The 26912-nt window shown below is 39.1% G+C and overlaps 1 protein-coding gene across 3 annotated transcripts in view; it reads right to left on the reverse strand.

Annotated features, from left to right (window-relative positions):
• Positions 1 to 4745: 4745 nt before the first annotated feature.
• The window catches only part of sncaip (synuclein, alpha interacting protein), a 77201-nt gene continuing 55034 nt past the window's right edge, over positions 4746 to 26912 (reverse strand). For all 3 annotated transcript variants that reach the window (XM_052019710.1, XM_052019709.1, XM_052019708.1), the window contains exons 7-10: positions 24561 to 24686; positions 23527 to 23696; positions 22462 to 22551; positions 4746 to 11553 (exon numbers count right to left, since the gene is read on the reverse strand). In XM_052019710.1, coding sequence (XP_051875670.1) covers positions 10458 to 11553; positions 22462 to 22551; positions 23527 to 23696; positions 24561 to 24686 — 1482 coding nt within the window. In that variant the 3' untranslated portion in view covers positions 4746 to 10457. The remainder of the gene's footprint in view (positions 11554 to 22461; positions 22552 to 23526; positions 23697 to 24560; positions 24687 to 26912) is intronic.

Consider the following 26912-nt stretch of genomic DNA (forward strand, 5'->3'; position numbering starts at 1 on the left):
TAGGTGAGAGCACTGGATACAGCAGTTTCTTGGCATCATGCGGAGTGAATCAATTTGAGCAAAGGTGAACTTCTGTGATGATGGGGATCTCAGGAGGAAGTCAAGATAGATAATCTCTTCAGCGCTCATGACTGAACATGGTTGTGACTGCTTCAGCCTTTTCTTTGGGCACTCACGTGCTGGGCCTCAGCATCAATAAGAAAGGAGAAATTCTTGTAGTCTATTTGCATTAGGGATTTAATTGCTTATCACCATTCATATCTCACTTAGGTAGGACTGCAGACTATTGATCTGATCCTTGGCTGTACATTTGCTTAGCTCTATCAATGCATGCAGTTTTGTTATTTAAAAAAAAATCAACCAGGCCAAATTAAACAGGTAGGTTTCAAAGGAAGAGCTAAAGAAAGGAGAAAAAGGCATAGAGGTTCTGCTGGAGAATTTCAGAGCGTAGGGCATAGATGGATGCCACGCATGAGCCAAGAGATGCAAAAGCCCAGATAGGGAGGAAGAGAGTTGTTGGAGGTTTTAAGGGTTGGAGGATGTACAATCTATCTCTGATACAGCTGTTAAAAAATTCTTTACTGCCAAGCAAACTTGTGCTGTATTAACTTTGTATGCTGATGTACTGGGAAACTTGCCGGTTCCTGGGTGAGGTGAAGGTAAAGGCAATATAGGTAAGTACTGTCGTGTTAAAAACAAATTGCATTAGAAAGAAATGAAGTGCAGTGAATTATGGTAATAAATTCCTTGAAGTATAATGAATAAATAAAGAAATTCTTGCATAATTATTTTAAACAATACCAGATAGGGTGCTAATGGTGGACACAAATCCTGACAAATGGAAAGGTCAAGCTAGTTGACCCTGTAACAGTGACTCCAGAACCTGGGGCAGTTACAAGTTTAGTGCATTCCCTTACAATGTTCTGTGAATTCTAGAGTTATAAACTAGATCTCATCTCTGCATTTCTTGTCAAGCATTCAAATTTCTGATGCAATGAAAATAGAAAGCACTGGAAATACTCAGCAGGTCAGGCAGTATCTGTGGAGAGAGAAACAGAATTAACATTTCACTCAATGATCTTTCTGCAGCTGTTTTACTGTAGAGGCTTCCTATGTGTGCTAATGTAATTGGCAAAGAAAAACAATAAAAACTACAAAAGCACTTAGTTATGTAACAACAATTTATCTGGACAGGAAATGTGCTGCAAATATTAATGGTATTCCATTACAGAAGAAAAATTCATGCACAATATTCATAGGGAAATTAATGGGTTTATTCCAGTGGATAGACTAAGTTCTCAGTCAGGATGTATTATAATAAAAATAATCTTGGATATTCATCACTTGCATTTGAATTTAATGGAAATTCCCATATCTCCTAAAGTGAACCATTAAAACACTGCAATTACATGAAAGAGTTGGCACTGCTATCTTCAGAAGAAAAAGAGGAATCAACAATGCTAAGATATTGGGAGCTTTGCATCGGAGTGGTATAATGTCAGGAAAATTATAATTTGGTTACTTGAGTGCTTTGGTACTTAAGATGTTAATATAATCCAATAAAATTGAAACACAAATTTAAGAACTTCTGTAGAGGCATGGGTATAATTTTTATGTCTTTCATTTAATTGTTAGGAATGATTAACATATCTCAAATTATATTTCCAATTAGAACAGGAAATATCTGCATAACTTAACAATGTGACTTTAAAAATGAATTTTTAAAAATATCACAGTGAAATACAAGAAGTTTAAAATATAAATTTGCCACATTCATTGCCCAGTCAAAACAGTAACTTGCCCTTTGAGAATTATTTTAAAGACAAATAACAAAGACTTTTTAGTTAATACTGCTTTTTTTTCCCCCCTAATGATTCTGGAATCAATACACCATGCACCATTAGGGGTTAATTTAGTTAAATTGTACACATATTATAGTTTAGTAACATAACCTCACACGAAAAGTGACAGTTACAATCTTTTTTCTACTTCACATTTGATCCAATGTGAGTAATTTCCACAATGATTTAAAATACATTGGTTACTTTCAAATCTGCAACTTCAAAAATGCCATAATCCAATGACTGGTGCATGAACAATTGTTTAAAACAAAGGATCTGTTGAACTAGAGTATTCTAGGTGCTATATAATGCTGATTCTCAACACCAATAGGTCTTAGACATTTGGATATGAGTGATATTCCATTTTAATGTGATACCCAAATTTCATAGGTGTTTTATAATAAATTCAGTGAAACTATCAAAAATCCTCCTCTCTCACTCCTTGACGTGAGCAGTTTGTATGAATTTCCTACATTTGACTATTCATAACCAGCAATGGAGCCAGGTACACTGTGTTTTGTAGTTTTCAAAACTATTTAACTTAAATGTAACTTAAAATCTAATTCCTATAATTTCTTAAGCATCTTTACCCAAGAAATGTAAAAACTTTAAACTTAGGAAAATTCATGCTAAGTTCATAAATATCAGTATTCTAGCTTCAAATCTATATGTTTATGCATAAAGGAGGTTCTCAAGAAATTTCCACATAAAAATGAGCACAACTTGCAGGTACGGGTCCTCCCCTGCTTATGAACAGCCAACCTAAATACAACCCGTACATACGGACGAACGTTTGGGAGACCAGCAGGATGGATTTGCTGGCTGCTGTGAAGCTACAGACATCTTCTGCTGCCTGGGTGCTCTGTTCATGGCCGCATTTCTAATGTGCAAACTGGGTTACAAACAGTTCAAAGGAATGGACCCCTTCTGTAACCTGTAATAGCATTCCAAAAATCCCATTACCTAGCTTCAAAAAGATTTAACTACAAGAAGATAATGAAAATAGATATTTTTGTTTAAAGCAAATTACTAACCACTACTCTGCTACCAATTGCTAGATAAACATTTTCTAGGTTTTTTGAGTCACAACATAGCTGTGCACTACTTGGCCATACTTGTTAAGATAGGCACAGCAACAAATGGAAGTGAAGATTGATTTCTTTTTTAACCTGCTCTTTTATTCAGGGAAGCAGCACTGTTGTTTTATCGTCTTCCATTCTGTGTCTTTTTAACCCCACATCCCTAGTTTGAAAGTAAAGTTTTTATTATTGCAGATTTACATAAAAAAACTCGTGCCATTTTGGGTCACAAGTGATGGAATAATGTATATCAGAAAGCTGATGTTCCTTCAGTGAATAGAATTTGAATTATAGCTCACAGAATTTACAATTCTTGTAACCATCACCTCCATGCTCTTAATCAAAGGTATTCTTCAGCTTAGAATTCCTGAGTTGGTCACAAAAGTGACTGTGCCTAAAACAACAAAATGATTAAAACGATTAGCTTTCTACATTATTATCATCAACAAAAATGACTTATTAATACAATCTACAAGATGCATTGTTAACAATAAGAAAAAAAATCAATGGTAACAAACGTTGAAATTAGAGTTTAATAGAATTTTTGACTTCCCCTTCCACCCCTGCTTTACTCTCTTTAGTCCCTTCTCCCTGAAAATGCATCATTAACAGTAATCCAGTAAGAAGGCACAGAAGGCAAGCTGGCAATATTTTCATTTTATTTGTTTACACACACAGGCTAACCTATTGCAATGAAGAATTTAAAGTGTGTATTTTAAATGGACTGAGTTTCACCTTTAGTGAAGAAAAATAAGCTGGCTCATTTCATTATGACTTTATCATTTGCTCTTGAATTATTGATCCAAATTTTGTGGAGAAATGCCAGCAAATCTTCATGCAAATCTTGGCAATTCTCCAAATGTCACCAGGTTTGGCATTCCAATGTATATACGTACAAACACTACAACCCAGAACTTCCTAGCAGCTGGTCCAATGATTTTTGAGACCACAATCTGATAATGGACTCCCCATTGGGTCCACGGAGAGCACTACAATAGGGAATCTCCTCATATACCTGCTCCAGGTAGCTCCTGGCACAGCAAAAGTTTCACCATTTACTTGAATAGAGGAACCAACTTTTACTTAATTTATATTAGTTTAATTTAAAAACGTAAATATTGTTATTGCACTTTTAATAACTTTAGAGTGCTTTGAATGTCTGTAAATGTCAGAAACATTTAAAAACATCCAATTTTTTGATAAGCAAGCTGTTCTTTTTTTCCAGCAGTTTTGTCGCAAAGTTGTATTAGGTCTCCAACATAATGGAATTTACACTTGTATATACATGTGTGTGATATATATGTGTATCTTACACTTCTGGTCTCTTGACCACACCCCCAACTTCCAAGTAATCCCTGCCCTGAATGCACCAGGTTTAAAATGTACAGTGTGCAAATGTTCTCTCTATTCATTAAAATTAATTTTGGGAGATTTTTTTGTTAGAATGTTTAAGTATTGTTTGATTAATAGAGATAAGATCACATAAGAAATCTTAAAACACAGGGGAAACAAATACTACGATATTTTGTAATTCATGATGGGGAACATTTTGAAAATGTATCATAGTATCAAGATTCACTATAAATATCTAAATTAATATAAATGTCACAATAGGCTAAACAGATTGTTAAAGTATATTTATCCCACATTATTGTTTACACTTTGTTAAATTATTCTTTAAAATTACTGGGAAAACATTCAATTGAAGTGCCTCCTAAATGCAAGAGGACACATTTCATTTTGTGGAATTGTTTATTGTATCTTCTCATTAAATACAACTTTTAGAATGAAAATGTAAAGAATAGCAATTAGGAATGGGCATTATTGAAAGATTAGCAATATATCTACATATTTATGTACCTGTACTTGAATATATGTTCCCATGGTAGCATTCAAGCAAACCATGCCCTGGTTCCTTTGGCCAGGAAGCATAGACACGAAATATCACTGTTGCTAAAGACCTATAACTGGTGAACACTTATTTTAATGCGTCAAGCTAAATCAAGCAAAATTCTCAGTCATTAAGAGTCTAACCACATCATGTCTAATTGGAATATTTTTTGAAGAAATAAGCACTGCCTCATTCTGTTCTTAATTCAGATATTGGACAACATGGTGATTTTGTCTTATGCAAGTTGCAGCAAGAACACCACAACACTTCAGCTGTATGAATAAGAGCTTGTGCTTTCTTACTTAGCAGCTGTTGCCTTGGCAGATTCTTGAAATTTTTATCCTTGGAGCAATGAAAACTGCAGTGTTTCATATGGCTTTGTTTTAAAATACTAACGTCTATAAATTCCTTTGCAAGTAATTTACAATTCTGTTCCTCACCCGTTAAGAATGAACATTATTACCATCCTTCAAATTCAACAAGATATTATTAATTAATGTAATCATCATCAGCTTTCCCTTCCTGTCACTGTGCTATGATTACTAATTTACTAGCCACTGGTATACTTTAAATTCAATCAAAATATTGTCAAGAAACCATTGCAGGGAGAAAGGGGGAGACTCTGTTGATGTTTTGTTAAAATTATTTCTGGGCTGAAAATGAAGAACAATCCTCTAAATAAAAGATTCTGTTATATTGAGGAACAAATAATCCCAAATTCTTAAGGACCGGAATCCCAACTGGTATAGCATGATACAAATGAACTTCCGTGTTTGCCTGATGAAGGTTTTGACTTTGAGAGCTGCATGATTTTGCAACAGTGGAACCTCACAAAACTGTTTGTTTTGGCATTCTTTTTGCAACTGGCAAGTTGAAAAGAGAAGGATCTGAAGTAAACATGAATTTTGTTTCATACCAATACTTAGTGGATCATACATTCCATCAACTTGGTGACGTATGAAGCATTTTAACATAAACATAAAAGCTCTTAAGTAACACTGTGGAATACCTAAACAATTGATATACAAGCAGATACACCCTTTAAAAGGAAAATAATTTAAAAAAATAAATTGCTTTACCAATTCCTTTGTTTACTGTGCTTGACTGATTAGACTTCCGTTTAAATAGGGTGCAAGGATTACTTCATCCCTGGAGCTCTTACCATTAAGTGAATCACTTCAATGACCTTGTATTTCAGTTTTCTATCTTGCAACCAGTTTCCACGTGAATGCTGAATACGAGGTCAAAGAATACAGCTTCTTAGATTATGTTTTCCTTTATCTGTTTGTGTTAAATCAACAACCCTCATAAGGTGGAAAAATAGAACCCATACATTTCAATAATGTCATCTCTGAATGGTGGCAGTAAATAGTTACAAAAACAAGAGGACATCTGATTGCTAAATGCATTCCAGATGACAAACATTCCTCCAAAAGAGTTGTTTATCCAGTGTGGTAACTTCTACAGAAACTGCTTTAATAGGTGGTTACCCAATATTTAGAACTGTTACAATTTTATTTGTACAAACAAGAGTGCCATGGAATTCTACAGAAAATAAAAAATGTGCAAATCAAAGTTTTAACAGGATTCAACTCAAATTACAACCAAACAAGCAAAATAAAATTTCAAACATGACAATGTTGCCCAAAACATACAGACATTTCAGTGAAATAAAGTGTATTGACAAAATGGTTAACATTTGATTGCTGTTTTTGCATTAAATAATGAATCCAAAGAAAACAAACTTCTGTATAATTGTAAATTGGCTTCAAAAACATCTTTTGATAGAATAATTAAATTTTATAAAGGTATTTTATGGTTTGTGAAGTTTTCAGTCATTGTAATTTATAAATTGTGACATTCCATGTTTGTAATTTGTAAATTCACAAATAAAAAAATAAAACTGTGTATACAAATTTGCATTTATAGCATCTTTAACATAAAGAATGCCCCAAATACTTCAGAGGCTTAGAAGGAAAAAAAATGTAATTGAGCCAAAGAAAAATATATTTGCAGGGTTGACTTCATTCCAGATCAAAGTGGGGAAGTCATTAAGGAGTGGGCTCATATCTATTTAAGCTAGATATAAAAACATTCAGTACTACATAGCAATGTACAACATGTAGTATACTTGAGAAGCTTTCCAACAAAAAAAATGGGGTTGGGGCTGTGGGTGGTGTCGGGAAAAGAGGTTGAGAAATGAGATCTTTAAGGAAGAATTCCAGTGAGGAAAACCTTAGTACCTAAAGGCACCTTATTAATGGTGAGATAAAAGGTGAAATACATGAAAATGTTAATGCCCCGGGGGGTTGAACAGTGACATAGGGCTAGAAGTTGTTATAACATTAGAATGAAGTGTTTTAAAAAACAAGTAAGCTTTAATGTTTTGAAATATAGAGAACCAATGTAGAACAACATAATGAAAGGCACAGGGATTTAATGTAGGACAAGACGAATGCAGCTGGAATTCAGAAAGGCAAACAGAAGGCAACTATATTCAAGCCTGGATGTATAAAAGTTTCAGCATCAAAGAGCAAGAGCACAGACAGGCAATGAAACAGATGTAAATAACAGAGCTATTGTCAATGTGTATGGGATATGAAAAAAGCATATTTAAACAGGATTCCAAAATTTTAAACAATCCAATTCAATCTGAAACATTGGTCAGAGATGGAGACCTGAGGATGGGTTATTGAAAAGATGATATTCCATCACTGTGGGAAGTTTCAACTCTTCCAACAAAGTTGAAGAGGCAGCTGTGAGATAAAGGGAGATGATGGATAGGAAAAGGAGAGTATCAACAACATATATACAGAAGCTTCTCAGTGCAGGCAAATGATGACAATCGAAGAAAACAAGTAAATGACAAGTTGAGAGGGAAATGGAAAAGTAGTTTGACTACATTGGAGGTAATGACATGGGAAAGGGCAGAGAATCCACTGCATAAGAATCTGTGGTGACTCCGAGATAAATGAGGAAGAAACCTTAAATAATTAGTACCATACAACTGGTCTGTTGAAGAAGGGAGATAGTGAAGAGATGCAGCTATCTCAAGCAGTCAAGAAGACTTGGTCCACAATCACAAAGAAGTTAACATATTATTGAAGTTCATGCCTGATAAAAGTTGGAAACCAGAGAGGGAAGACTTGAATGTAGTTACAGGATAAACTGGCAAAATACAAGGAGTCAACATGCTCAAGGACATTGTTGAAAACAAAGAGGTGGTTAGAAATGGGATGATAATTCTCAGGATAAAAAGACGGAAATATGAAAATGAGTCATTCAGTGGCTGTAAGCAAAAAGATGGGCAATCTTGTAATTCTACACACTCAATGTTTCAAGCAGTGATAAGAGGGATCAAGATGAGTCTAGCATTCTTTCAAGGATGCAGGAATAGTGGATGCCTTTGAATGCTTTCACTTATTACATTAATCCCCTTCTAGCATGGGAAGTGTGGACCACAGCTCTATAGCTTTGAGGTGAAGGATCAAAGAGGGTTATTCTAGACCACTAATAAAGATAGATCCTCTAAGCGTAAGGGCAAAGAAAGGTGCAAAAACATGGTTAAGGAAACTGACAGTGGGCAAGAGTTGTGGTAAATGGCAGATACAATTTCTGCATCAGGTCACAAAGATTGTCTTGGTTTATTATCCCACTGTGGTCAGTTGGAGAGGAAATGAGTGGGAGGAGAAGGAGATGAGGATTAGGACAAAGCAACATGAACCCAAATCCTCCAAACTTACGCTGGTGCTAATGCTGGGATTTCCCTGTGTTTCCCCGAAGTAGCAGTTTCCAGCACGGACAGGGGATTAAGCTGGCATCTTCAGCCCTGTGACCTGCCTGTGATGCACTATTGGACTCCTCATAGAATCTAATGGGGAAGTGTGAACTTCAGCAACATTCCCAGCTCTCCAGGTTGAGAAGATTGCCTGTTGAGTTTGCACTAGATTCAACCTGCCAAAGTTAATCAGTCCCCATTCAAATGAAACCAAATGAACTGGGAAAAAAACCTTTTAATTATTTAAGTGAGTTTTATAGTTTTTCATTGATATTTAGCGTGCATACATGTTTAGTGTAGGTTTTGTTTTGAAACAGATCCTAAATATTACTGATAGATTGTGATAACTCAGATGTCACAGTCAGTTACACAGACGACTTTTACAGCTGATGAGGTACCAACTCTGATGAGGTGACAAAGTAGTTCTGTGGGTGCAGCCCCTATGTTGCACTAAGCCACATTGAGGCATTAGGAACTGGATTTCCAATGAAAAATTGCACCCAGAGCCATGCTGTAACAGTGAGCATCTGGGGCAGGTGAACAGCAATTCTGGTGCAAGGGAAGAGCTACTCCATTGTAGATTCACACCACAGGTAATGAATAGCCATGGATATGGCAAGGCTTGCATGTATGCCAAAGATATGGCTCAAGATAAGACTGCAAATAATCAAACTGAATCTTGACAAGAGAATGAAGAATTCAGAAGAGACTAGGCAGGTTAATGTGAAGTTTCAGTTTGAGTTGTGTTGCAATACAATCAAGGTCATTTGCAAAAGACAGTAACAATAATTTTGTGCTCTTTAATCTGAGGATATGACTGTTGGGGAAATGACAATTTTTGGTTCACCTAATGAACATTTTCCCATTTTATGTTCAAAGTAAATCTCCTGGAATAGTACTTAAGTGCACCTTAAGCCCTAACTCAAAAGAAAAATCTGTGTTTGACCTTCCTTCAGTAAAAATTGTTGCAAAGGCAAGCAATTTTGTACTGATTGCTAAAAATTTGATTTTTTAAAAATATACCTGACAAAGAGTAGAGAATAAAATTGTTCATAATATTTTTTGTGGCAAGAAGAAAACAGAATTCAAATCCAGCTCCAAAAGTAAAAAAGAATACTGATCCTTAAACCATCCAACAGAGTCTCAATTTTTTTTTCTGAATTTTAGTCATGGTTCAGGAGATCAAAGCATTGAATCGCTGACCCACGCAGACCGTGCAATCCTAGTTTTAATTCTGGGTTTGTGCTGAGTATTGATTTTGGACAGTATGCAATTGTGACTTTATACCTGTCCTTAGAATCACCATGTTAAGTTTGGAAGGGAACAAAATGATCTTGTTCCAATGCTTTAGTGTTATCCAGCAAAGGATATGGCTAATCACAGGATACAGTCAGTGTGATGCCCTCTATAGTTTGAAGACATTCTCCAGCATGACACAAAGCGATAGTTAGTTGGTCAAGATGTCAGTGCCACCAGAGAGGAGGAAAAAAATTGGCATAATGGACAAAGAAAATCAATATATTTTTGTAATTTGTTTTTTGTGGTAGCTATTGATTTTGTGCAGAACACCAATTTTAAACACCATCTCCCACTTCCCTACTCTACAATTTATATTATAAAATACTGAAAATTTATAATGTAGAAACAATCACAGCATATTTGCAAGAAACTTTGGAACTATTACCTATATCTTTTTAACTTTACATTAGTATCTTTAAAATGTAGAAAAAAAGTCAACATTTTTATTTAGATTTGTTCAGCTCAGTTTCTTCTATACAAATGTACCCAAAATAAAATTTGACTCTATTTTGTAGTTTAAAAAAGTTAGTTTGGCTTTTTAAGTGTGTGATAAAGATTTAAAGAATGGATTATTTTGTAGATTTTACCACACTCACTGTCTTAGTATTAACTTTTGTTGGTGTTAAAAGACTTGGTTTTGAACCTCCAGCTTTTCTCCCTGCAGAGTTCAGTGGTAAATTGGGGATATAATCCATGTTTAAATTGACAGCTTGTGAGTTGTTGTTGTTCTGGTTAGTATTTATGGATTCCACTGGTGAACGAAAATGTCCAACATATCTATTCAATGGCTCAATGATTTCTAAACTAGTTGGAGATTTTGGCAATGTTTTTTCACTTTCTGTATCCTTCCTATTATCTGACTCATAAACTGGTTGCTCAATTTCCACAACAGGTTCCTCAAAGGTGACTCTCAGTTTTAAATTCTGAGAAGTTCTACTTTTTGAAGCTGGTGATTTAAGAGCACTTTTAGGACTGTTTGTCATTTTTTGTATGGCACCAATATCACCATTGTCAGCACAAAGAAGAAATGGGTCCTCAGTAAGTTGAGTCCTGACTGGACTTCTCATCTGATGCTGACAGTCCGGAAATTTATCATTGCTTTCAGCAACAGGAGAATGACTTTGGTCCTCTGATGCACCAGAGGCTTTAGGGACAAAAGGGAACATTCTGCCTATTGCTGAAGTGTGCTTTTTAATCATGAACTGTACTTTTGCAGTGCATTCCTCTTTTTCAACAATGGGCTGTGGTCGTGGCTTGTTATCTCTTTTAATGGGAGAATTCTTCTGATCTTCACTGACATGGGTATCAGTGTCTGACTCACTAGAGGATCTCTGAGAATATCTGAGTCTAGTCAGTTTAAGTTCCCTTTTGTCTCTCAGAGCTTTTCTTGCAGAACCTGTCACAACACTTGCCTCCTGCCCATCTTGAAATTCCAAAGAAAGTTTTTCTTGTGTGCACACATTTCCAGAAATCTCTTCTCCCAAAAGTTGACGGATAATTTTGTCTGCTTCTTCACCTTTCTGTTTCAGCATCGCTATTGTGGTAGTCTTTGGTTTTGAGTCAGTGCTGTAAATAGTTGCATTCCCTTTTGCATTTAGAGCAGTCACCTTTTGATCAGCCGATAAATTATTTTTCTTCTTACTGTTTTCAGATGGCATAGAGGAACTGGTTGTGCGAGAAAATAAAGATACACAAGAATAAATTAAAAACAGTTCCTTAGTACTGTACCAGACATTAATAAAGCTCTATTTCTTAACTATTCTGATGAGCTAAAAAAAATAGAGAAACAAAGGACTGCAGATGCTGGAATCTAGATGAAAAATACAATGATGCTGGAGGAACTCAGCAGGCCAGGCAGCATCCATGGAGAAAAGCAGGCAGTCAACATTTCGGGTCAGGATCCTTCTTCAGGACTCTTTGAGCCTGCTTTTCTCCATGGATGCTGCCTGGCCTGCTGAGTAAGTTGGTCCTGACTGGACTTCTCATCTGATGCTGACAGTCCAAAAATTTAACATTGCTTTCAGCAACAGGAGAATCACTTTGGTCCTCTGATGCACCAGAGACTTTAGGCCTGTCACATCTGTACATCAAGTCCAAGTCTTATTAATGTGGCTGAGTAAATAATTTTAAAATGGAATGGTCTGGCTCTTAAAACTACAAGGTGACTTTTATAAGCTAGTGAAGACACAAGAGACTGCAGATGCTGGAAATCTGAGCAACACACAAAAAGCTGGAAGAACTCAGCAAGTCAGGCAGCATCTATGGAGGGAAATGGACAGTAGACGTTTTGGGTTGAGACCCTTCAATCAGGGCTGGAAAGAAAAAGATAGCCAGTACAAAAAGTTGGGGGAATGAGTGGAGCAAGAGCTGGTGGGTGATAGGTGGATCCAGGCGCGGTGGGTAGGGTGGGGGGGTGGGGTGGGGGGAGAAGAGTGGGAATGATGCAAGAAACTAGAAGGTGACAGGTTGGAAGTGGCAAAGGGCTGAAGAAGATGGAATCTGATTGGAGAGGACAGTGAACTATAGAATAAAGGGAAGGAGGTAAAGAGGGGAATGGAGGGTGGAATGTGGGGTGATGGGCAGATCGAGAAGGCAGGGGAGGATAGTGGTTTACTGGAAGTTAGAGAAATTGATGTTCATGCCGTCAGGTTGGACACTACCAAGGTGGAATGTGAGGTGCTGTTCCTCTAAGAATAAGATGCTGAAGGAACTCAGCAGGCCAGGCAGCATCCGTGGAGAAAAACAGATGGTCAACGTTTCGAGTCAGGACTCTTCTTCACGACTGAAGACGGGAAAAGGGGAAGCCAAATATGTAGGGAGGAAAAATAGAGCAGTGATAGGCGAACAGAAGAGGGGAGGCGGGGTGGGCACAAGGTGGTGATAGGTAGATGGAGGTAAGAGATCGTGATATGTAGATGTGGTGGAAGAGCAGATCCTCCAGGGATGGGTCAAAGGTATGGAGGTGGGTGGCATGGGGTGGAGAGGAGGATAGGAAAAGGAGAGAGAAAAAAATTAGCAAGGAGAAAAAGAGAGATAGGCTAGGAAAGGGAAGGAAAGAAGAGGCAAGATGGGGGGGGGGGGGGGTGGAAGTGGTTTACAAAGTGGGAGAATTCGATGTTCATGCCGTTACGTCCCAAGATGGAAAATGAGGTGTTATTCCTCCAGTTTGACCCCCCCACCCCCCCAACCAAGCATATCTTCCCTTCCCCACCCATTTCTGCCTTTCGCAGTGACTGCTCTTTCCGCGACTCCCTAGTTCACTCCTCCCTCCCCACCCATCCTGCTCCCACCCGGGGGACTTTCCACTGCCCCCACACCACCTCCATCCAGGAACCCAAACAGTCCTTTCAGGTGAGGCAAAGATTTACCTGCACCTCCCCTAATATCATCTGCTGCATTCGGTGCTCCAAGTGTGGCCTCCTCTACATTGGTGAGACCAATGGGACCAATATTCTTGCGGGCAAGTTTGCTAGAACTGTTGGGGAGGGTTTAAACTAGTTTGGCAGAGGGATGGGAACCAGAGTGATAGGTCAGAGGTTGGTGTATTTAGTGTACAAGTAGATGCAGAGTGTAGAAAGACTGTGAGGAAGGTTAGGCATTTGAAAGGGCAAAATTGCAGTCAGTTGGATGGGCTGAAATGTGTCTTCTTTAATGCGAGAAGTATCAGGAACAAGGGAAGTACATGGGACTACGATATTGTAGCCAATACAGAGACTTGGCTGTCACTAGTGCAGGAATGGCTGCTGGATATTCTGGGGTTTAGATGTTTCAAAAGGGACAGGGATGGAGGTAAAAGAGGTGGGGGAGTGGCTTTGCTGATCAGGGACAGTGTCGCAGCTGCAGAAAGGGAGGATGTCGTGGAGGGATCATCTACTGAGTCAGTGTGGGTAGAAGTCAGAAACAGGAAGGGAGTGATCACTCTATTGGGAGTATTCTACAGACCCCCGCCCCCAATAGCAGTAGAGATGCTGAAGAGCAGATCGGGAGCCAGATTTTGGAGAAGTGCAAAAATAACATGATGGTATCATGGGTGATTTCAACTTCTGTAATATTCATTGGCACCTCCTTAGTGTAAAGGGGATAGATGGGGTGGAGTTTGTTAGGTGTGTCCAGGAAGGATTCCTGACAGTATGTGGACAGGCTGACTAGAGAGGCCATACTGAACCTGGTACTAGGCAATGAGCCTGATCAGGTTTCAGGTCTCTCAGTGGGAGAGCATTTTGGGGACAGAGACCATAATTCCTTGACCCTTACCATAGCCTTGGAGAGGGATAGGAGCAGACGATATGGGAAAGTATTTAATTCAGGGAAGGGGAATTATGATGCTATTAGGCAGGAAATTGGGAGCATAAATTGGGAACAGATGTTCTTAGGGAAGTGCACAACGGGAACGTGGAGGTTGTTTAGGGAGTAGTTACATGGGGTTCTGCATAGTTTGTCCCATCGAGGCAGGCTAAGCATGGCAGAGTGAAGGAACCATGTTTTACAAGAGATGTAGACCATCTTGGCAAGAGGAAGAAAGAAGCTTACCTAAGGTTTAGAAAGCATGGATCAGACAGGGCCCTGGAAAGTTACAAGGTAGCCAGGAGGGAGCTTAAGAATGGACTTAGGAGAACTAGAAGGGGGCATGAGAAGGCCTTGGTGAGTAGGATTAAGGAAAACCCCAAGGCATTCTACATGTATGTGAAGAATAGGAGGATGACTAGAGTGAGGGCAGGACTGATCAAGGATAAAAGAGGAAATGTGTGCCTGGAGTCAGAAGGGGTAGGGGAGGTCCTTAATGAATACTTTGCTTCGGTACTCACCAGTGAGAGAGACCTTGACGTTTCTGAGGATGGTGTATAACAAGCTGATACGCTAGGGCATGTCGACATGAGGAAAGAGGATGTGCTGGAACTTTTGTAAAACATTAGGGTAGATAAGTCACAGGGGCTGGACGGGATATATCCAAGGCTATTATGGAAAACGAGGGAAGAGATTGCTGCGCCTTTGGCGATGATCTTTGCATCCTCACTGGCCACAGGAGTAGTGTCAGATGATTGGAGGGTGGAAAGGGAGTAGGGACAACCCTGGGAATTACAGGCCAGTGAGTCTTACTTCAGTGGTGAGCAAATTACTGGAGAAGATTCTTAGAGGCAGCATTTATGGGCATTTGGAGAAGCATAGGCTGATTAGGGACAGTCAGCATGGCTTTGTGAGGGGGAGGTCGTGCCTCACGAGCCTGAATGAATTCTTTGAGGATGTGACAAAGCACATTAATGAAGCTAGAGCAGTGGATGTGGTGTACATGGATTTCGGTAAGGCACTTGATAAGGTTCCTCATAGAAGGCTCATTCAGAGAGTCAGGAGGCACGGGATCCTGGGAAACTTGGCTGTGTGGATTCAGAATTGGCTCACCCATAGAAGACAGAGGGTAGTTGTAGACAGAGCGTATTCTGACTGGAGGTCGGTGACCAGTGGTGTTCCACAGGGATCTGTTCTGGGACCCCTGCTCTTTGTGATTTTTATAAATGACTTGGATGAGGATGTGGAAGGGTAGGTTAGTAAGTTTGCAGATGACACAAAGGTTGGTGGTATTGTGGATAGTGTAGAAGGTTGCTGTAGGTTGTAACAGGATATTGATAGGATGCAGAGCTGGGCTGAAAAGTGGCAGATGGACTTCAAACCGGAAAAGTGTGAAGTGATACACTTTGAAAGATCGACTTTGAAGGCAGAATACAAGGCTACTGGCAGGACTCTTAGCAGTGTGGAGGAACAGAGGGATCTTGGGGTCCACGTCCATAGATCTCTCAAGGTTGCCGCACAGGTTGATAGGATTGTTAAGGCGGCGTGTGTGTTGGCCTTCATTAGTCAGGGTATTGAGTTCAAGAGCTGTCAGGTAATGTTGCAGCTCTGTAAAACTCTGGTTAGACCACACTTGGAGTGTTGTGTTCAGTTCTGGTCACCTCATTATAGGAAGGATGTGAAAGCTTTGGAGAGGGTGTGAAGGAGATTTACCAGGATGCTGTCTGGATTGGAGAGCATGTATGATGAGGATAGGTTGAGCAAGCTAGGGCTTTTCTCTTTGGAGCGGAGGAGGATGAGAGGTGACCTGATAGAGGTCAGAGGTATGTTGTTGTTTTTTTTTATATACAGAGTGCTGGGTATGTGGTGCGCACTGCCGGCAGAGGTGGTGAAGGCAGATACATTAGGGACATTTAAGAGACTCTTAAATGGCCACATGAATGGTAGAGAAATGGAAGGTTATGTGGGAGGGAAGTGTTAGATAGATCTTAGAGCAGGATAAAGTGTTGGCACAACACTGTGGGCCGAAGGGCCTGCACTGGGCTGTAATGTTCTATGTTTTATGTTCAAATGCAGACTAGGTGACCGTTTCATAGAACACCTATGCTCCATCCGTAACTGCGATCTGCATCTCCCTGTTGCCAGTCACTTCAACTCCCCCTCCATACGTCAGTCCTTGGCCTCCTCCACTGCCGGGAGAAGTCCAAATGCAAACCAGAAAAACAACACCTCATTTTCCATCTTGGGACTTTACAGCCTAATGGCATGAACATCAAATTATCCCACTTTAAGTAAACCAACTGCGCCGCTCTGACCCCCCCCCCCCCCCCCCAAACCTTGCCTCTTTCCTTTCCTCTCTTTTTGTCTCCTCGCCATTCATTCTCTCTCTCTCCTCCCCCCATGCCACCTGCCTCCATAACTTTGACCCTTCCCCTGGTGGATCTGCTCTCCCCTTCTCCCCTGCACTTGCCTATCACTATCTCTTACCTGCATCTACCTATCACCACCTTGTGCCCACCCAAACTCCCCTCTTTTGTCCACCCATCACTGCTCTGTTTTTAGAGAAACAAAGGACTGCAGATGCTGGAATCTAGATGAAAAACACAATGATGCTGCAGGAACTCAGCAGGCCAGGCAGCATCCGTGGAGAAAAGCAGGTGGTCAACGTTTCGGGTCAGGACCCTTCTTCAGGACTGAAGATAGGAAAAGGGAAGCCCAATATAAAGGAGGGAAAAGCAGAGCAGTGGACAAAAGAGGGGAGGCAGGGTAAGCACAAGGTGGTGATATGCAGATGCAGGTAAGTAATGGTGATAGGCAGGTGTGGGGGAGGAGGGGAGAGAAGATTCACCGGGGGATGGGTCAAAGGTAAGGAGGAAAATAAGGGGGAGGGGGTAGAAAGAGAGGCTAGGAAAGGGAAGAAAAGGCATGGTTGGGGGGCCGGGGGGAAAGTGGGAGAATTCAATGTTCAACAGCGTTGACCACCTGCTTTTCTCCATGGATGCAGCCTGGCCTGCTTAATTCTTCCAGCATCATAGTGTTTTTCACTGCTCTGTTTTCCCCCTATAAATTGGGCTTCCCTTTTTCCTATCTTCTGTCCTGAAGAAGGGTCGTGACCTGAAACGTTGACCATCTGTTTTTCTCTACAATGCTGTTTGACCTGCTGAGTTCCTCCAGCATCATCTTTTTTTTTCACCGATTCCAACATCTGCAGTCCTTTGTTTTTCTGCTGTTCCTCTAATCTGCATCTAGCCTCAATCTGGCAGTGGAGGCGGCCGTGGACAGACACGGTGTGGGAATGGGAAGTGGAATTAAAATGGCTGGCCACTGGGAGATCCCAACTGGTACAGTGGATGGAACAAAGGTGCCTGACAAAATGATCCATCAATCTGCACTGAGGCTCACCAAGGTAGAGGAGGCCGCACTGGGACCACCAGATGCAATAAATGACACTGATGGATTCACATGCGAAGGACTGCCTCAACTCGAAGGACTGTTTAGAGCCCTGAACGGTGGTGAGGGAGGAGATATAGGAGCAGGTGTAACACTTAGCATGGTTGTAGGGATAAGTGCTGGGATCCTATTGGAGGTGGCAGAAGTTGTGGAAAATACGTCGGAGTAACACTTAACGTGGTTATCAGGATAAGTGCCTCGAAGGGGATTGAGGGGAGGGATGAGCGGACAAAGGAGTCACGGAGAGAGCGATCCCTGCAGAAAGCAGGGGAGTGGAAGATGTAGCTGGTGGTGGGATCCCGTTGGAGATGGCAGAAGTTTTGGAGAATGATATGTTGGATGCGTAGGCTTGTGGGGTCGTAGGTGAGGACCAGGGGAACTCTAACCCTGTTATGTCTCAGTGGGGCGGGTATGGCGAGGGCAAACATATGGGAAGTAGAAGAGATGCAGGCGATAGTAGTGGGGGGGGGGGGGGGCACCCCATTTTCTGAAAGAGGAGGACTTCTCGGATATCCTGGAGTGGAAAGCCTCATCACAAGAATAGATGCAGCGAAGATAGGGGAACTGAGAAAAGGGAATTGCGTCCTTGCAAGTGAAGGGTGGGGAGAGGTGTAGTCAAGGTAATTGTGGGAGTCATTGGGTTTGTAGAAGATATCAGTGGATAATCTGTCTCCTAAGATAGAGACAAAGAGTTCAAGAAAGGGGAGAGAAGTGTCAGAGATGGACCAAGTAAATTTGAGGGCGAGGTGGAAGTTTTAAACTATCACCAGATTTGTATTTCCCATCACTATTCTGCATTCTAATTCACTGTTAAACATTGAAATTGTCTACAATAAATGTCATCCATTTTAAAAAGTTTTGATTTATCATATTGACATGAAACTGAGAATTAGAACTTAAGATACGGGATTATGGGGAAAAAAGAAATGTGAAAACTAATGGAAGGAAGCTGAGGATGGTAAAAGCGTTCCTTTCAGACAGATATTGAAACAGTTGAGTTGAAAGATGGCCATCTGTTTACTTAATGATTAGTATTTTTCCAAGTCTACTTGGATATATTATAAATACAACATGGCATTTATGTGGTTGAAAATGATTGATGTTCATGTAGAGATGTTCATGTTTGGACAGATTTGGCCCTCAATCAGAGAGACCAAGATTTCTAAATTTCACAGTGAGTGCACGGCAGTCAAGACTTAACTGAGTTTCAATGATTGAATCCCAATCTTTGATTGTGCTGTTAGGATTCTGGAGTTACAAAATTACGGATAGCAGATATTATTTAAAATGACAATCAGTCTTTAGGAAATAAAACTTGTTCACAATTTAACTTCAACTGATACTTTAAGGCTATTGAAACCAATCATTGGGTGTGGGACATTCTGATTCTGTACCATTGAAGTTCCTCTGGGTGCTCCGGTTTCCTCCCACATTCCAAAAGACGTACAGGTTAGGAAGTTGTGGGCATGCTATGTTGGCACCAGAAACGTGGCGACACTTGCAGGCGGCCCCCAGAATACTCTACGCAAAAGGTGCATTTCACTGTGTGTTTCAATGTACATGTGACTAATAAAGATATCTTAACATGTAGCAGTTAGTGTAATGCTATTACAGCGCTAGTGACCCGGGTTCAATTCCGGCCGCTGTCTATAAGGAGTTTGTACATTCTCCCCGTGACTACGTGGGTTTCCTCCGGGTGCTCCAGTTTCCTCCCACATTCCACAGACGTACAGGTTAGGAAGTTGTGGGCATGCTAAGTTGATGATGAAAATGTGGCGACACTTGCGGGCTGCCCCCAGAACATTCTACGCAAAGATGCATTTCACTGCGTGTTTTGATGTACATGTGGCTAATAAAGAAATCTTAATTGGTTGTCACTAAAACCTTCAGGATGAGCTCAGGGAAGGCGTTATGTGGCCATCTCCTGTATTAACACATCGTAAAAGGCGTATCCCTGCCACTTAATGCACAGTTCAGGATGGGTCTGTTTTGTCACTTAATGTTCTGATTAGTTGTATTTCAGGCAGCCATCCCTCAACACTAAGAAAAAGGCACATTTTGGGTGTCTAAAGTTTGTGCTCAGACGCTTTTGGACTAACCATCAGTATTGAATGTTCAAAGGGGTTCTGCTAGTTGGGATGTGCTACCGCTGTAAATATGTAATTCTGCAAAATTACCTGACTACATTCAAAATGTTAAAGTAGGTGATTATGGTTACTGAAACTGTAGTTAATGGTTTATTGTTATCTTTGTGTTTAAAGTATAAAACATTGTGCTGGGAGAGGGGAACTCGATTCTCTCCCAAAGATCTGCTGTTCAATGAAGCTCTTTACATCTCCCAGTTATAGCTTCCGTGTGGCTCAGCTTAGTCAGTCACATGTGCCATGAGATTTATTTTAAAATATACGAGAACTTTGACTTGCTGCAGTTTAACAATGGCAATGGCTATTTTCACTTCATCTGAAGCTTCCACGAGAAGATCCAGAATAACTACAATTCTTTTCCAATTTTTCCTTCGTCTCTATCTTAAGGATTAGGCTAGTGACAAACAAACATTACAAACCCTCAGAATGCCACAGCCATCATGGCTAAATATCTTCCCTCTGCCTCCTGTAAGAACTCCATTCCATTGTCCCACTTCCTCCAACTCTCTCATATCTACTCTGATGAGACTTTCCACATAAGTAACTCTGAGATATCTTCTTTTTTCCTTGATACTGGCTTTCCTTTACAGCCCTATTCTCCCCAACAGTGCAAGGATAGAGTTTTCCTGGCCCTACCCTCCACCCCAATAGCTGCATCATTCAACAGATCCTGTGCAATTTCCACCACCTTTAAGGAGATTCCACCACTTGCCACCTTTTCCCCATGTTCCTTTCCTTTTGAAATTCCAAAGAGACTACTCCCTTTGACTCCCTGGTCTGCTCTTCCATCTACTACCAATCAGCCCTCCTCCACCAGCACTTTCCCCACCATCCCACCCTCACTTTAACTTGTCTGTCTGAGGCCTGCTGCACTGTTCTATTGAGACCCACATCAGAGAAACATCACATCATTGTTTGCCTGGGACAGTGCAGCCTTCTGGACTCAATGGTGAATTAAACAAATTTAGGTGATTCTCTTTCTTTCTTTGTATGGTTCTGTTACTATTAATTAACTCAGCCTGACCTGACGGGTAATTTCCCCACAGCTCTTATCTGCATTTTATAGTTTTTACATATTCCGCTATCTGTTTTCTCTTTTTTTTCTCTGACATCCATCATTAATCTGTCAGGTGGCTTCATCAACAGCAACCCCATTTAACCAGAGATATTCCTTTTGTCCTATCCATCTCCTTTCCATCCTCTCTGCAACTTAAATCCAACTTGTTTTCTTTCTTTTGAAGTGCATTTCCAGACTAATGAAAGAAAATTCTGTCATTGTTATTAATTCCTAATTACATCCAGTGACATCTGCTAGAGACTGCTCCTCAAAATAGATTTTAAACTTTTGAGAAACAAAAGAATGCCAAAAGATGAAAATTTAAAATTGATTGCTGGACCTTTCAATGCCTAGGCTTCTTTATTTGCCTGCACAGTTAACCCTACAGCTTGGTTTCACGCAATGCACTACAATTTAAATATTTCTTGCTAACCTCTCTCTTCACACTCGAAAACATTCTTAAAATGGTTAACTGCCTTTTAAGATTTTCCAAAAGCTTTCAAAAAATGTATACAATTTTACAGGGCAATTCCCCATTTACTTGCCTCTACCTGATTATATTTCACTTACAGATAATACTTCTTTGCTCTATGTATTAGTCCGAAACCATACTTCAAATTATGCTTCCAGTCTTAACTGGGAAGAATGGACAAACAGTACACTTCCATTGAAACATGAATATTGTTGCATGAATATAATGCCAGTATTTTACCAATGGAAGAAAATGTTTTAGGTTATAAGTCACAGGAAGAATGACAATAGAAATTACTTTGTCAAAAATGTTTTGCTGCCTGTCCTGCTAGGTAGTTTAAAACCCCCTCAACAGCCATTCTATCTTCACGATGTTGGATAAGGGCCAATTCTTATTTGACTCTAGATAGTGAGAGTTGGTCAGACAGAACTTCATTTAACAATATGCTGCTCATGCCCTACATAAATGTAATTTCCAGAATGGAATCAGGGATTAGGAATTGAGTCTTTTTCTTTCCCTTTCCATTCCAATGCCAAATATTAGGAATAATACTTTTTCACCATTTATAACAGATACTTCATTTCAAAATTGTATAGGTGTACTTCAGTTAGTTTCAAAGAATGGTTAAATGACTTTAGTTATTAACTAGTTATGTCATCAAACTGAAAGCAGTAGGATGAAAAGATGCACATTGCTCTTGATCCAACACCAGAATTTTTAAAAAATCAGTAATAGGTACACGTTAAGTCATAATACTCCAAGCCAATGCCTACAATGAAAGAATTTTGTAGGTGATTCTTTGCTATCCAGCTACACAAAAAAACGTAGATTCAAGTTTTTTTTAACATATATATATATATATATATATATATATATATATATATATATATATATATATATATATAAACATATCATCGGCTTGCATTGAATTTGGGATTCGTCAACTAACTGGAGGATTGCCATACTGTGGAATTAAATTATTCATGGTGGCAATGACCAAGCTTCAATATTAACAGAAAACAACATGGTAATTGTTTTTTAATTATTATTAAATAGTGAGTATTTGTTACATTATAGTATTTAAAGAAAGTGCAAGATGCAGAAACAACAGTGTTTTCTTTTTTTCTAATAAAACATTAATTTCTACAGAAAGACATTTCAGGCACCTGGGAGATTGAAGTTCAGATGTTTCTGTTGCCTGGTCTTGTAGGAAATACTGCAGTTGGTTTTGTAAACTGACCCGCTCCACTGTTTGCCTGTGCAAAGACACATAAAGACACAAATTAAATAAATGTTTGATGCCAAATTACATTGAGTGATTCCTGCATTATAATAAATGCAAAGACACATTAGAATCCAGCAAAAGCTACAAACTGCTCATATCTAATAATATAAATCTTAAGGATTTTCACTTTTGGTGCAAGTTCATAAATGTGCAGTGAAAAACAGAACATTCTGCAATGAAACAGCCATCATTCATTTGCTGTGCATTTTAAACAGGTACAATATTCATTGATATAATATTACAATGATTTTCTACAGTGATGTATTACAGCCCTTTCAGGACACATCAGCTTTACAATAAAACAGGACAGTATTAGTAGTAGTATTTAAGACTTCTAGATTATGATTTCTGCCCTTTTAAATACTGATGCATCAAAATTCAGTTATACTGCACTAAGGGTTCTACTAGGATATGTCAGCTGAATGAAAATTTAAAAATACAGATTGTTAGGACTACAAAGTAATTTATTTTTTTTGTTAAGAAGGCACTTACCACTGTTTCACCAAGAAACAATTGTATTTACAATTATTTACACATAATATTACTGCATCAGTTTGCAATTAAACTGATGTCCAAAATATAAGTAATATTTCAGAAAGACAACTTTAAAATGATTTTATTGATTCTTGCTACAGCAAATTGAAAGAAAAATAGGAACAAATAAATTACAAAATTTATAATCTGTCACATCAGAATTGAAATAAATTAAGCTAAAATGACTACAAATCCTCCAAAACAAGATAAAACTTTGGTAACAAAGAAATTCTAAATTGAGAATAAAAGGAAAATATTGGTGTACTGGAAATATGAAATAAAAACAGAAAATAACAAATACACAGGAAGCCAGGCAGACTTTTTGCATTTTCAATCTTAATCCAGAATTTTAATCTTAACAAATATGATTTAAACTATTTCTGTACTCGTCTTTTGTGGTACTATGACTTACTCTTTTAGTTGTTTTGTTAACTTCACTACTTGTGATGCTAGAGACATGCAGGTTTCTACAACTACCAGGTAACGTGAGCAAGTAGTGTGCCCATGCCGTTCTGCAGTCTGGGAAGGCTTCTCTCCATCTTGATTCTGTATAGTCACATTTGCTCCATATTCAACCAAAGTCTTAGGAAGCAAAATCAAGTAGGAATTAAAGCCAGAATAAACAAAATGAATATGAACACCAAATATTCTGAAGGCACAAAAAGTAAGAAAGGAATCAAAAATTTAACTAATTTAATAACTTCAAAACATCAAAACACTTTTTCTTTGAAAAAGCAACTACTTGAAATAGATTTCAAATTTCTGATTCTGTCTTTTGCATTTTAAGTTTATATTGTGAAAGATACATCTATTTGTTGATTTTTGTACTCAAGAGGAGGAACACTGATATTGAGAAATTGAACACATACAGTTTGAAAGTTGGTGTTGATCTCAAATTGAGATGGTTATGGATGGATGTGTCCCTGTTGCCCATCTGCCATTGTCCTCATTGGAGCCTAAAAGCAGGACTGGGTGCACAAGAGAAAAAAAAAATGGAATACGATGGAATTTTTGGAGAGATATAGACTGGAGGAGATTAGATTTTGGTAGGAACCAAGCCAAAGCTGGTCATGAATCAGGACGAGAACTTTAAAATCAAGTTAGCATTTGACTGTAAACCAATTTGCATCAATGTATTAAGACTGATAGGTGAACAAGATGATGCAAGTTGGGATATAGGTAATAACACAACATCTATCTTGTGAAATGGTCAACTCAATGCCTACTTGGGCACGACTGTAAAATTTTACTTCAGAGATCATAAGCCACAAGGCATTGTCGTAGGCACTTACAGTAGGCTGTAAGAGAATATTTGTGTGATTAATCCAGCACAATTTAATCCAAAAATGAAAGAAATATATGTTAATTCACTATGACATTATGGAAAAACATATGCATCCTACTCAAACTCTGGCAGAATTGTATTAATAATGCAGTGAACCATACCTGAAGGCAAGTCAGATGACCATGCTGAGTTGCAACATGAGCTGCAGTGTTTCCATACTGATCAACCTCATCCAAAGATATTCCTTGTTCTTGCATATATTGTAGAAGCCACAGAAGGACCCTTTCCTAGGAAAAATATTTTAGGAATTTTGGAATACAAGTTACAAATGCCAATAAGCAAAATGCCACGATAAGCCCTTAAGAATTACACTTGAGAATCCTGCACTGTACTGCTGCCACAAAACAACAAATTTCATGACATATGTCAGTAATAATAAACATGATTCTGATTATTTCAGCAAGTAGAACATGAATTATATATATTCAATGGTTAAACTTAAATTCTGACAGTACTTTAAGCTGAAGTTAACTTGTACTGACTAGCAGAAAATTTTGGGAAGCTAAAAATTTAAGACTAATAATTCTGGAGAAGTTTGCTTTATATTAAAAGACAACAATGTATCCAATTAGTATAATGAAATCTAATTAAATGCAATTAACTCTAACTTTAGTCCATGAATGTTTAGAAATATACTTTTTAAGTTTGTTAAAGACCGAAAAAGTACAAATCTTTTTAAAATAGCTAAGTTCACTTACATAAATGGCAGAAATGGGGTAAACCTTTAGGCAAGTGGAAGTTTGCAATATATGGTACTCAAGAATTTGGCATTATAGAGCACTGATGAAAATGAAAACATCTAAAAGTTTCCTTAAGAAAAGGTCAATAGATGTGCACAATTAAATTCTCCTCCTGCTCACAACATAGATGTTGCCAAGGGCTGTGCTCTCACAATTACAAGACCAAACATCCGATAGCAGTCTGCATTCTTGACACCCACTTTGCCAACTACTGTAGAATTCCTCCAGATGGGTCCAGGAAGCGCTTGTGATTTCAGCACATCACTGAGTTGGTCTGTTACATAGTGACATAGTTTTCACTGCATGGAAGTGCATTGCTTATGAATATATGCTCTGCACTACAGAGTAATCAACCATGGCATCAGCAGGGGGTCTGTCACTCTGCAGTCATTCTTTGAATAATTTGTCAGTGGCTCAAATGTAGTCATAGCAGTGAAATGCTGCAGAAGGAATGCAGGCAGGATCTTGATCAATGGCCTGGATGACTTGCTGCCTATGGATCGTACACTAGATAGATAAAATGAATGAATTATCTTCCAATTCCTCCTTAGAATATTGTTTGTATGGATAATATGCAAAATGATGGACATACAGTCATTGGTACTTTGGCAGCTTTATCAATGACCTTCCTTCTTTATGAGGTCAGAAGGAGGGATGTTCACTGATTATTGCACAATGTTCAATTCCATTCGCAATTACACAGAAGCAGTCCACGCCTGCATGTGGCAAGACCCAGACTATATTAAGACAGGAACGTTTGTGCTACACAAGAGTCAGTCAACAACTGTCTTCAATAAAAGTCTGACCACATATTTTTGACATTCAAAAGAAGTTTCCATTGCCAAGTCCCCCCCCCCCCCAACATCAATACCTTGGGGGTTGCCACTGACCAAAAACAACCCAGCCAGAATAGTAAAGTGGCTAAAAGAGCAGGTCAAGTATCTTGTAGCAAGCGACTCCTCCTTATACCCCCAAAGCTTTTTCACCACCTACAAGGTAAAAATCAGGAGGATGATGGCATACACTCTACTGCCCGAATGAGTGCTACTCCAACAACACAGGAAGCTTGACATCATTCAGGATAAAGTATCCCACTAGATTAGCATCACTGATTCACCATGGCTGCAATGCACACCACTTACAAAATGCACTGAGAATACATCACAAATGTGCAGCCTCCATTAAGAAGAAATGCCACTACATGTAGATTTCCTCCATGGCATTCCTTCAATACTGCTATGCCAAAATCCTGGAACTCTCTACACAATAACACTTTTGAAGTACCCTCACCAGAAGTAATGCAGCAATTCAAGATTTCTCACTATCACCTGCTCATGGCGAACCAGTGATGTGCAATAAATGCCAGGCTTGCCAGTGATGCCCACATCCCAGAAAATGAGTGTCAAGATGCATTCATATTGAATGACTGCAAATACATCCACGTCTGGGAGCAACTGGGTTTGGGCAAGCGACAGAAGTCATAAAAAGGCATTTACCATACTATTTCTAATAGACCCACAAAAATAACTAGAGAAAGTGCCAAACACTGTGCTGAAGTACAGCATCAGCAAGAAGAAATCAACCAACATGCAATGATTGCTACAAATAGCACTGAGTGGAGGGTGCTCTACTAACTGCCCAGTCAGTCTGGTGAGCTTGAAAAGAATCTTTATTGGCACACTTAGCTCCAAAATAGTAGGACAGTATCAGTAT

Source organism: Pristis pectinata, chromosome 7 (genome assembly GCF_009764475.1).
Source record: "Pristis pectinata isolate sPriPec2 chromosome 7, sPriPec2.1.pri, whole genome shotgun sequence".
NCBI lineage: Eukaryota > Metazoa > Chordata > Chondrichthyes > Rhinopristiformes > Pristidae > Pristis > Pristis pectinata.